The sequence below is a fragment of the Engystomops pustulosus genome, chromosome 2 (assembly GCF_040894005.1).
Source record: "Engystomops pustulosus chromosome 2, aEngPut4.maternal, whole genome shotgun sequence".
Classification (NCBI taxonomy): domain Eukaryota; kingdom Metazoa; phylum Chordata; class Amphibia; order Anura; family Leptodactylidae; genus Engystomops; species Engystomops pustulosus.
The window spans coordinates 67,215,606-67,228,431 of NC_092412.1; the positions used below are offsets into that span (position 1 = coordinate 67,215,606).

Here is a 12,826-nt window from a genome sequence, read left to right on the forward strand (position 1 = left end):
TTTATATAGTATAGCTTATCTAGGCCAGCAGCCCTGCTCTGCACACAAAGGTTTACCATTTACTTACTTTTATAATAAAACTTGCATATTTCAGCTCAGTCCTGTCTCTAGTTCTGTCCACTGGACTATTATACTGATATTGTCTTCATTTGATCTTTGCTTTTTCCCCTGCAGGATGTTTGTGCTAAGAAGGTGGTACCCAAGCCAAAAAGGACACAGAAGACCAATGAACGAGTACAAAACTCCCGTAAAAAGATTCGTAGGGAAGACGGCCTGAAATCCCCAGAAGCTATTGTGAAACAACTGAAGCAGGTATGATCATTGCTCGTTGTACAGCATAGATATTGTTATATAATGTGGGAGATTTATCAGAAGTGTCTGGGTGCCATGACCAACACGAACAATCCTGCACTCAATCGCAGTTACGCTTAAATTTTATAAATGGCTGTAGGAAAATGACACTCCTAATGAATCTCCCCCATTGTTTGCAGTTGACTATGCCGCCCCTCTTCTGCTGGACAACCTCTTTAGGAATTGCATCATTGACTTTATGATAAATTCCTGATTATTTCACAGGAGCTTTCCCTGTTGCCTCTGATGGAGCCTTCAATTACAGCAAACTTCAGCCTATTTGCACCTTTTGGCAGCAGTTCGCCAGTAAATGGGAAAAGCCCTCTTAAAGGGTCATTTGGCAGCGGTGCTCTGGAGAGTATCCCAGACTACTACACTCAGCTACTCAGCAAGGTACTTGGATTCATTTGCTGTAATACATGGAATAGAGATGTAGCTCCCCTGCTCACTAAATGTTTTAACTTGGCTTTATTTTGTTTTGAAGAACAACCTTAGTAATCCCCCTACGCCTCCTTCTTCCTTGCCTCCAACTCCACCTCCTTCTGTGCAGCAAAAAATGGTGAATGGTGTGACTGCAACAGAAGATCTGAGCGAAACCAAAAAGGAATCGGAGAGCGCTACAGAGGCAGAAGTTAAAAAAGGTGCGCTGAATTGTCTGCAGGACATGGACTGTACAACCTGCAGATACTGTGTATGTTGTATCTAAGTAACTTCTATTACTGTTCTGTAGGTACAGATGAACGGAGCTTGGACCTTTTGGCTGCACTTCCTACTCCTCCACATAACCAAAGTGAGGATGTCCGGTAAGTTGTCATTTACTATGTTTTAGTTGAAGGTTTCCTCAAAACTATTTGGTTTTGTGCACAATTAAAAAAAAAAAAAAATTGTCTTCATTTCTTCTAGAATGGAGAGTGATGAGGAAAGTGATTCTCCCGATAGCATTGTTCCAGCCTCTTCTCCAGAAAGTATTCTTGGGGAGGATACTCAGCGCTTTCCTTCATTGTGTGATGTGAAAGAGGAGGAAGAAGAGCGAGCCCTGTCTCCAGTCATACCACTCATTCCTCGGTGTCCCATACCAGGTTGGTTATCACTCAATGTCATTTTTCCTGTCCTAATGTCCTCGTTTGACCTCTTGCTTACGGATTTGATGATTACTTAACTATTTTACAATGTTGCATAATGGTTATTTAACAGCTTACCGACGTGTGACGTAGTAATACATCACGCATCGGCTGCGGGTGGTTGGAGAGTGCTCATGGGATGGGCTCTCTCCATAGCCGGTGAGTGTGTGCTGCATATTGCAGCAACCGCTCACCGGTAACAACTGTTGCTATGGCAGCCTCGGGTCACACAAAGATCCAAGGCTGTCTCTTTGTACACAGTGTATTACAATGTGCAATTTGCACATTGTAATACAAGTGTAAAATCCTCACATACTGCCGTACTGTAGTATGGCAGTGTATGGTAGGATCGATCAATCGGACAACCTAGGGTTAATGGACCTCTTCCACCAGGATGAAAGACTGTATGCAGACTCCATAGTTAATGAATGCAGCCTTAGTATGTGATTTATGAATTCTGAGTCCCTTTAGATCCATTTCTTAATCTTTATTTGACTTTATACATAATTTTTTGACACTTGAGTCTTGTATATACTTGGCGTATGTGTAGTGGCTCACTTGTTTACACTCCTAATATAATGTCCCTGTGAGCGGCTATTTATTTATTTTTTTTTTTTACTTTTTCAAATAAAATATATTTTTTTAATGAGAATGGGTATATGTAATTTCCTCTTGGTTCTTTATATTTGGTTAGGGTATTCACTCTCAATAATTATGTACACTATGGTATAGGGCAGTGCTGGCTAACCTATGGCACTGGTGCCAGAGGTGGCACTCGGAGCCCTTTCTGTGGGCACTCAGGCCATCACCAGAGATGACTCCAGGTATCTTCCTGCAGTCCCAGACAGCCCAGGACTTGTTGTGCACAGACCTATTTTAAAGTGACAGCTGTACCTGGGACTATTTTCTGCTTTATTGGTGTCCTCAGGGTGCTGGTATCAATGAAAGCTGGGACAGAGAAGGGAGTATAAATCACAAATTACATTTCTGTGTTGGCACATTGCGATAAATAAGCGGGTCTTTGTTGTAGTTTGGGCACTTGGCCTCTAAAAGGTTTGCCATCACTGGTATAGGGCATTTTCAGAATTTAATTATTGAGATCGATCTAACTAATAATGGATTAATGCTTGTTTACTATTTGGGATAGTTCCATAGGTATCTATGAAGCCTGGAGTCCTTCAGGCTCATCTGCATACAATCCTTTTCCTGTTGGTAGATGCCTTTAAAGTACCCTAGAGGGTCTGAAAAATGGTTAAAAATTGAAATAAAAATTCAAATCGCCCTCCTTTCCCTAGAACTGACATATGTCACACCAAAATGTCCGATCTATCAAAATATAATAACGGCTATTCCTGGCCTTTTAACTCTGTAACGGAAAATAGTGCCCAAATTCAAAAATGGCACTTTTTTCCATTTTTTGCAAAATATAAAAAAAAGTGATCAAAAGGCTGTAGAGTCCTAAAAATGGTAGCATCGAAATCGTCATCAAAAGTCGCAAAAATGACACCATACACTGAAGTAGGAAAAAGTTTTTAGCGCCAGAACATGGCAAAATGAAAGCTGTAAAATCGAAGCCCACAAAAAAACGGTGCAAATGCATTCTTTTTTACCACATTTGGAAATTTTTGCCCGCTTCCCAGTACATGCATGGAATATTAAATATCGTTACTATGAAGTGCAATTTGTTACACAGAAAACAAGCCGTCGCACAGCCCTGTGCATGGAAAAATAAAAAAGTTTTATAGATTTTTGAAGGTGAAGAGTGAAAATGCAAAAACCAAAAAGGGCCTGGTCATTAATGGTTTAAAGTGAATGTCCTAGGGGGACCGTACCCCTCTAAATGGGAGGTGATGATTGTGGGTCCCTCTTGTCTAACCCTTACCATACGCCTAGCGTATAATGTGTAGAAGGAGATTTGTGACACTTGTACAGAACTGGCTGATTTCCTTTAATATCTTGATACAGTGTTCCCAGATGTGAAACCTACAGAGTCTTCAGAGTCCACTGATAAAACAACATTAAATGTTACCGGAGGAACCGTGTCATGGGATAAAACAAAGGGTAGTGAAGTGTCTGTCATGTTGACAGTATCTGCTGCAGCAGCAAAGGTATGCTAAGCAATATTTGTTATGTTATTGTCAGATACTTTACATGTTCTGTGAATGTTCTTTTTACCACTCTGCTTTGATTACTAGAATTTGAATGGTGTGGTTGCTGCAGTAGCTGGTTTACTGAGCATCAAGTTACCAAACTCGTATGAAGTACTTTTCCCAGAGAGTGGGCTGAAAAGTAGTGTTGATGTAAAGAAGCCTTTGGACCCCTTGACTGAAGGTGAGCAAAATTGCTTCACCCACTATAAAGCCGTTTTGGATGATAAATAAATTTAGCTGAAATGGAATGGTGTACAGTGAATATTAGTAAATCTATATTGTGACGTGATGACCCATATCTAGCATCTGCTATCACTTAATGATTGAGGACTGGATCAATCTGCTGATTCTCAAAATGATGAGACCACAATGTAGATTTAGTGCTGCATCCTCTTGGGAATGCAGGTGCCTGCAACAGTATCCGTTCCTTCCACTTTTAAATGGTAATTTTCATGTTTACAGGCGACTCCAGTGACAAGGACAAAACTCAACCAGGAAAGCTGGAGAACACCACAGACTGGCTCAAGCAGCTTGATGCAGTGCTTCCTGGATACACGTTAAAGAATGAGCTGGACATTATTACTCTTCTCTCACAAGTAAGTATCTACCAACCTATCGGAAGTGAATTGTTAAATGCATCTTAGGGGTCCTGGTCTTTTTAATAAAAGAACTAGCTATCTACTTCCTGCTGTAATCTTTAGGACAAATGGTAGAACATTTTCTGTGAGCATTTGCACTACAGTATAATTGCGTGTTATTACTTAACTTGCACCCTGACAGAATCTGCTGTGTAGTCCCAGGGGTTGGGCTTTGGTTTGGATGCATTTCAAAAACCATGTGACTTGTCTGTGCTTCTCACTCCTCAGCTATCATCCCCCACCTTTGTGCTCCTGTACAGCTTCTCCCTCCCCCACGGATGTCAGCTTACCAGGTTGTAAGCTCTGTGAAGAAGCAGGAGGGAGGAGCTGTACAGGAGCACAAAGGCGAGAGCCGAGCAGTCTGCAGCACTTGTTTTTTGAAATGCATCCAAACCAAAGCCCAACCCCTGGGACTACACAGAGGATTTTGTCAGGGTGTGAGGAAAGTTATAACCCACAATTATATTGTAATGCAAATGCTTAGAAAGCAGAAAGGCAGATTTGCACTGCAGGGCTGATGGGCTTCTGTAACCGGTCTTTAGTGAAAACAAGGTCCCTGGTGACAGGTTCCCTTTAAAGGGCACCTACCACCACAAATCTACCTATAAAGGTAGATTGGGTGGTAGGTGGATCAATGGGACGTGAGGATCAATGGGTGAGTAGGAGGGGTAAAGTGGCTACCGGGGCGTGAAGTAGCCGCCTCGTGTAACCTCAGATGCGGCTACTCCACGCCCTAGTAGCCGCATAAGTAAATTTGAATATATATCTAATAAAAGTTATCAAAAAAGTGCAGGGACGTGAGGATTAGCCCTTAAAAGGGCTAATCCTCACGTCCCATTGATCCACCTACCACCCAATCTACCTTTATAGGTAGATTTGTGGTGGTAGGTGCCCTTTAAGCACTTCTGCTATTAAAGTGGTTGGCCAGGCCCATCATTTTTTTTCTATCGCCAAAACTGACTATACAAAGGAGTAAAATCTTTCTACAGCTACTACCTGTCACTTCTCTGGATCCCTTTTACATGTGATCACTGCAGCCAATCAGTGGTTCCATCAGTAACCTCATGTCCCTGCTACAACCATTTATTGCTAGAGTCTTGGTTACAAATGGTGGCAGGGGAACAGCAAGCAATTAGTAAGGAGAAATTTATTCTGTTTTATACCATGATGAGACTTTTGTAAAGGATGCGTGGGGCAGGGAACCCATTATAAAAATACTCTTGGGTTCATATGGCTTGCTTTTCCAGTGGCGTGTGTGTTGTATGTAACATATTGAACGATGTTATATTGATTTGTGAATGCTTTATGTTCTCACACTCTAAATCGCATATATATCTGTTTGTTTTTAAGGAGGAAACTATTGCAGAGAAGGCTGTAAATCATTGTTATGTTAATAATGTGTCCAATCTGGATGTTCGTGCACTTCCTGTGTTACCTGAAGAAACATCTCCTCCTCCTTCTCCATTTTCACCATCCCCTGCTAGTCCTATTGAACCACCTCCTCCTCCAGAACCAGAACCAGAGCCGGTCCCCACTCCTATACTCTGTCCTCTGCCTCCTCCTCAGTCCCCTAGTAATGACGAATCTATGGAAGCAGCCAAAATTAAGCAAAGGGCACGACCCTCTGAGGAAATTGTGGAAGACCTTCGGCCAAAAATTAAAAAGTGGAAAGGTGTTCGCTGGAAGAGACTGCATATCCTCATAACTTTCCAAAAAATAAACACACGGAATTGTGAGAAGGAAGTGTGTGAGGTCATAGAAAGACTTGGTACTACTCTTAAACCTGACACCTTGCCTCAAGACCTCCGAAAGTGTTGCTTCTGTCATGAAGAGGGTGATGGAGCTACTGATGGACCTGCACGGCTTCTCAACCTTGATCTTGATCTCTGGGTCCACCTTAACTGTGCTTTGTGGTCCACAGAGGTATATGAGACACAGGGGGGTGCACTGATCAATGTGGAAGTGGCACTGCATCGTGGATTACTTACAAAATGCAGCCTGTGCCAGAAAACAGGTGCCACGAATAGCTGCAACCGCATACGCTGCCCAAATGTCTATCATTTTGCCTGTGCCATTCGTGCCAAGTGCATGTTCTTTAAGGACAAGACTATGCTTTGTCCAATGCACAAGTTAAAGGGGCCTTGTGAGCAAGAACTGAATTCTTTTACAGTCTTCCGGCGAGTATACATTGAACGTGATGAAGTAAGTCAGATTGCCAGCATCATTCAGCGTGGGGACCGTATCCACATGTTCAGAGTTGGAGGACTTGTTTTTCATGCCATTGGCCAACTTCTGCCTCATCAAATGCAAGACTTTCACAGTGTCACCGCCTTGTATCCCGTGGGATTTGAGGCTACACGGATTTATTGGAGCATGAGACATAGTCATCGTCGTTGCTCTTATCGCTGTAGAGTGTGTGATAACAACGGTCAGCCAGAATTCACTGTGCAAGTCATCGAGTATGGTTACGAGGATGTAGTACTGCGAGACTCCTCTCCCCAAGGTATGACATAAAAATAAACATAAAAATATCACTAATTTGTGAAATAGAAGTTATAGCATATTAAACACGAACTGTAAAGTTATGTGACAAAAAATAGTCTCTATTTTTGCATGCATTCAAACTTGCACACATACACAATTCTGCTGCTTTCAAAAGTTCAAACAAACCCAACTCCGCTAAATACCTTTTCTGGGGCAGTATGAAGAGGCTTACATCCAGACTGCAGAATGTCTTGTCTAAGTTCACTCAAAGTCCTGGAGTTTTCTTTCTGACGGCAATAGTCAGGAGTGATCTTCTCCTGCACCAAGCAGGCTACGGAGTGTGCACCTCTTCTAGTGCCCCTCTCTACAAGATCTGACCACCATGTCCAGCGTACAGTTACGGATTCCCATTGCAACCAATCCAAACCCATTTTAGCTTGGTGCAGAGTTGTGCAAATGGTTTTTATACTTTGCAGTTGTTTTTCACCTTTTGGGCATCTTTTACAGTCCATGCTGTCACTCTTTGGCCCATTGTAATAGTACACACGTTTTCAAAATAATGCAATATTGTCGGTGATTTATCTCCAGCAATAGCCAAGTAAGGGTACTTTTGAGTATCAGGCATGCTTGGCTTCAATTTGTTTGATTTTGCTTCACTGATGTTGACCTAATCTTACCCATTAAGAGCCATTCTAAAATTTACGGGGTTAACTGCCTGTGTTGACTTTCTTTTCATAAAGTTTCTTCCAATTTCTCAAGACCTAAGCTACATTCATGGAAACGTGTGCCCGCCTTGCCGAGGAGGGGGTGAGCACTGCTCGCCCTAGCCCCTCTCCATAGAGATAAATGGTGCACGGCGCTGTAATACAGGGGCAGATGGGACATTTCCCATCTTTTCCCCGGGTACAGTGCTGCACCTTTCCGCTCCGTGCACCCATTGCCGGCCTATGGGGGATGTATATACAGCGGCCGTATATACGTCCCATGAACTGTTGTGCGAATGTAGCCTTAGTATATGTAAGCATATTCTTCATCTATTTATAAGTAATCATTCTCTTGTTCTTAGCTGCTGTTATTATAACAATTCTGTTCTCTATCCACCCCCAGCACTTTGGAATCGTATTGCAGAGCCTGTTGCTCGCATGAGGAGGGAAACTGGAATGCTTCGCCTGTTCCCAGAGTATCTGAAGGGAGAAGAGATGTTTGGACTGACATTGCATGCGGTGCTGCGCATCGCCGAGTCTGTAAGTCATTCCAGGAAATGTAAAATATGATTTTTATACTGTAGCTCTATAGATCTCATAGTGTTGTTATACTACAAAAATGATACTTCAAAGTCTTTATTGTAAAGCAATCACCAGGTGTTCTCTCTAGCTGTGGAATGGAAATATCAAAGTTGATTATTTAGGTAAATCTAACCAATCGTTATGTGTCCTAATTGCAGTTACCTGGAGTAGAGAATTGTCAGAACTATCTCTTCCGTTATGGTCGACATCCTTTAATGGAGCTGCCGCTCATGATCAACCCAACTGGCTGTGCCAGGTCTGAGCCCAAGATCATGACCCACTATAAACGGTAAGTATCGGAATAAGAATACAAAAAAAAATTGGCATTTGTACATGTGACAACAGTTTTCAATTTGTGCAGTTAACAGCAGGTGTCAGTGCTGCAGTTTGGAAGGCAGGGACTCCTTGCATCATGTTTCTCTTTGATGCAACGACTCCAGTGCTCAGTCCATGAAATCTGACCTGCACAAGGGTCAGTTTCCATTAGTTTAGCATGTTTGCATACAGGCCGCTCTAACTTTATTTTTTCTACTTGTTTTATGTATATTTTAGTAGCTTTTTTTCTTTCAGGCCTCACACTCTTAATAGCACTAGTATGTCCAAAGCCTATCAGAGCACCTTTACAGGGGAGACGAATACACCTTATAGTAAGCAGTTTGTGCACTCAAAGTCATCCCAGTACCGCAGGCTGAAGACAGAATGGAAAAGCAATGTATATCTGGCTCGTTCTCGAATTCAAGGACTAGGGCTTTATGCTGCCAAAGATCTGGAGAAGCACACCATGGTGATAGAATACATCGGCACCATCATAAGAAATGAAGTTGCAAATCGTCGTGAGAAAATCTATGAAGAGCAGGTGTGTAAGATCAGGAAATGTCTTTGCGTCTACAAACTTTAAAAAAAAAACACACTTTTTTTTTTTCCCCCTCCATTCTCGTAACACACTTGTTGTCTTCACAGAACCGTGGAATCTACATGTTCCGAATTAATAATGAGCATGTGATTGATGCTACTTTGACTGGTGGCCCTGCTAGGTAAGAGTGTGTGTTGTAGGCTAAAGAAGAACTTCAAAACTGTTGTCTATATTTTCACTTGGAGAATTTTCTTCACCACAGGTGAGATGGTAACTTGTAAGCCACCCCTCAAACTGACTACAGCTTACCTGCTGTGATTTAACAGTCAAAGCAAATTGGATGGAATTTAATAAAATCACATCTACACACTGCGTAAAAAAAAATCTGATTTTATTGTGACGTTTTTACCTTTTGTAATACAATGGCCTACTGCTGACCCATTTCTGGAGTTTGCTTCGGGCATTTCTGTAGTGCTGAAGTTGTCTGGGTTGTCAAATTTCTTGTTTCTTTTCCAAATAACAGCAGCTGACGTTCAACATTTTGTCTGGTATTGCAGGTACATTAACCATTCATGTGCCCCCAACTGTGTTGCTGAGGTAGTCACGTTTGACAAAGAAGACAAAATCATCATCATCTCAAGCCGTAGGATACCAAAAGGAGAAGAGGTAGGGGTTTACACGCCTTCCCCTTGCTAATAAATGAAAGGGAAAAAAATACATGGTGTACCTCATTAGGTCATAATGAGAGGGGAATTTTAAGTTTACTATTTTATTCCTGTAATTTACTTATTTTATATCTAATGCAGCCGAGACATTCTCCTCAGTTACAAGACAAATGAAGCCTTTTAATTGAACTTTAGAGCTTGTCTAGGTCTTCTACTAGAAATAAGTGACCACTAACTTTTATATTGATTTGTTCTACTGTATAGAAAATCCTAAGAAACTTTGGCGCATCTTTCTGCACATACCTTGTAGAGTCTTTCCTGTCATCACATGTAAAAGACAAATTTTATAATGCGTCTCAGATGGGGTTTGAACTCTGGAACCTTCATAGTGTAAAATAAGGATTTTAAGAGCCAAAAAGCCTTTTTGATTATGGGTATATATCACGGTTATGTGGAGATTCTGAATACCGTAGCTGATGATAAACTGAAGGCTATAGTTTACCAGCCGCATTGACTTTATTCTCTTTCTTGGCGTTAAATGTGAATTAAACTTCAAAGACTTTGCAAACTTTGTCTTCCTTGTTTCTAGCTCACCTATGACTACCAGTTTGACTTTGAAGATGATCAGCACAAGATTCCCTGTCACTGCGGAGCCTGGAACTGCCGCAAATGGATGAATTGAACATGGTGAACTTCAGCCGCCTCCGGTCACCGTCAATAATGTGCCCTTTCTACAGAAAGCCTAGGAGCTACGCATAGAATACCAATGTGCGTCTCTACCATCACATCATCATGTTCTTCTAAAGCTTAATGCGTCATGAAATGGAAGGTGTGGTGATGGTCTGAAGGCTTTTACTGTAGTGGATGGAAGAAACTGCAAGAGAAAGCCCTTCTGCAGACAACATTCCCTTTAACTCTCTAGCTGGGCAAATGTTTTGTGTAGCACTGCTTTCTTCCTCCATGTATCAAATTCTCTAACTGGGAAGGAAGTTATTTTTTTCCCCGTTTCGTTTTTACCTAAATAAAGAAATATTTTGCGCTATCTTCTCAAAAATGAGAATGCATTAAAAGAGAAAAAAATAGTCGTTAGTTAACAAAGCAGTTTGACAATCCTAAATCTACAGGACCCTCCGAGCGCAAAAGAGAGCACACAAGACTGCAGAAAAATGAGCACAGGAGATGCTTTCGTTGAGCGCAAGAGACAGTCCCTCGACTGTTACCTGTCACAGCAACCCAATCCCAGAGGCACCTGGCCAGCACCTACCTCATCTGCCTGTTGGATACTAATGTGTATATGTGACACTCCCACGGCAATCTAAAATAGATAGCACCTCATAAACATGGACACAGCTCTCCTGATGGGACTGTAATGGAAACATAAACCACCCATCCCCGTCGGTCATTTTTTAAACCCCTCTCCCCCCCCCTTTTTTTTTCTTGCCCCATCTGAAGCTTCGTGACTTGCTTCTTAGCCATGAAATAGGGCTCTGAGCAGGTAGGAGCAGGTTTTCTGCTAACTGCCGGCTTGTGGTCTAAGCAATCTATTTCCTCCCCTATTCTGTGCCTGAAACCTCGCCCTTCTCTATACAGTACATGGAATTGGAAGTGTAGCAGAAACACCGAACTTGTGATGGGGTAGAGTAAACTGCTTTTAAGGCAGATGATGTATGTATGTGACTGTATGTTTACCTTGGTTTATATTCTTTCAAGAATCTGTGCGCTTCATGATCCCCAGTAAACACAGTATTTTCTGTAAAGACTCACCAGAGGAAAAAAAAGGTAAAAAAAAAAAATAGGATGTTAGTATGTTCCGATGCAATGGGCTTTCTCAATTCTGGTTTTAGAAATGCACTGCTGTGTCTTTCCCGAACATGATTTTTACATTTTCTTCACCTGCATTATTCTGAAGCTGCTGTTCTTCTCTCCAATATGTAATTCATATCCTGACTTTTTTTTTTTTTTTTTTTTTTTTTTTTTTAGCACAGTACTTGGGGTGGGATTAGGTGAAGGGGTGTTATTTATTTGTACATGTAATTATATTTATGTATTACAGCCTTGTGAGGGAAGTACAGGGTCATTTTCTATGACTGGTATGGTGCCCTAGATCATGGCAATATGCTACATGCTTTGTGATCAATAATCCTATTCAATTATGGTAAACATCTGAGCTTCTTAACGGAGTAGGTCACAATCCTCTGGCTTCCAGACTAGATTTGTTTCTGAACCTGTTACTGCCTCCTGCACTTGAGCGGAGCGTAATCCTATACCCACTTCTACCCTGCCGACCTCCTGTGGCTGTACCACAGCAGATAGAGCGATTTTTACGTTCAGAGCGCACAGAGAAAAAAAACACAAAAAAAAGGAATCAATGGCGATCAGCATCCAAGGGCATTTAAAATCAAAGCTAGTGTGAATATGATAGAAATTAAGTGCTGTTGCTTTTTAACACAAAGCTGCTTCCACAACTGTTTAAAAGCTGCAAAATTGTACAAAATAAAGAGAAATGTAAATATACCATAGAAGAAAAAAAAAATACATAAAAAATTAAATGTTGTGCATAGTCGGACACCGTATTATTGAGAAACCACTGGACACTATGAAAATGCCTGAAAATTTGAAATTTAATGTATCCGCTCATTTTTTTCATTTCTTTAGGTTTTTTTTTTTTTTTTCCCTCCAAACTTTTATGCATTTTGGGTAGAGCATCAACCTTTTCATTGGAAGCTGACGGAGCATCCATGTCAGACCCTGTTAGATTATTCTAGAAACAAAATATTGTAATGTAGCTTTTAGGTAAACCCTATACAGTTTTTAATTTTTTTTTATATAACTATATAAACTATAATCCAAACCCATGCTTGAAATACTTGATCCCCCCTCCCCCCCAAATCTTCCCTGCTTGTATAAACACTTTAATTTGCTGTGTTTTTGGTTTTTATTTGGTCATCAAATTTTCTTTTCCGGTTTTACTTTTACCATTTCCTCTTTCTTTTGTGACGAGATTCCATAGGGAGCTGTAATTTGTGCGGTGAGGATTCTGTACAGAAGACTAGTCCTTCGTAGAAAACATAAAATTATTCCTTTTTTTAAAAAACAAAAGAAAATAAAAACTTGTACGTGGCATGTTTTGTATTGAATATAATTTTGAAATGTATATAATTTATGTGAAAGAGGCAAGTAAGAAAAGCTTAATTGCTTCTTTTGGTTTGTTTTTAAAGGACAAATAAAATGCATTTTAAATACTTGGAGGTGGTAGAGATCTTTTGTGACAATCCTGT

The 12,826-nt window shown here is 40.9% G+C and overlaps 1 protein-coding gene across 3 annotated transcripts in view; it reads left to right on the forward strand.

Annotated features, from left to right (window-relative positions):
- KMT2D (lysine methyltransferase 2D) overlaps positions 1-12,793 on the forward strand; it is a 70,976-nt gene extending 58,183 nt beyond the window's left edge. For all 3 annotated transcript variants that reach the window (XM_072135130.1, XM_072135132.1, XM_072135131.1), the window contains 15 exons: positions 175-312; positions 577-744; positions 836-992; positions 1,082-1,154; positions 1,255-1,430; positions 3,438-3,580; positions 3,668-3,803; positions 4,085-4,218; positions 5,611-6,763; positions 7,852-7,988; positions 8,189-8,319; positions 8,601-8,886; positions 8,991-9,064; positions 9,441-9,549; positions 10,138-12,793. In XM_072135130.1, coding sequence (XP_071991231.1) covers positions 175-312; positions 577-744; positions 836-992; positions 1,082-1,154; positions 1,255-1,430; positions 3,438-3,580; positions 3,668-3,803; positions 4,085-4,218; positions 5,611-6,763; positions 7,852-7,988; positions 8,189-8,319; positions 8,601-8,886; positions 8,991-9,064; positions 9,441-9,549; positions 10,138-10,230 — 3,108 coding nt within the window. In that variant the 3' untranslated portion in view covers positions 10,231-12,793. The remainder of the gene's footprint in view (positions 1-174; positions 313-576; positions 745-835; positions 993-1,081; positions 1,155-1,254; positions 1,431-3,437; positions 3,581-3,667; positions 3,804-4,084; positions 4,219-5,610; positions 6,764-7,851; positions 7,989-8,188; positions 8,320-8,600; positions 8,887-8,990; positions 9,065-9,440; positions 9,550-10,137) is intronic.
- The last annotated feature ends 33 nt before the right edge of the window (positions 12,794-12,826 follow it).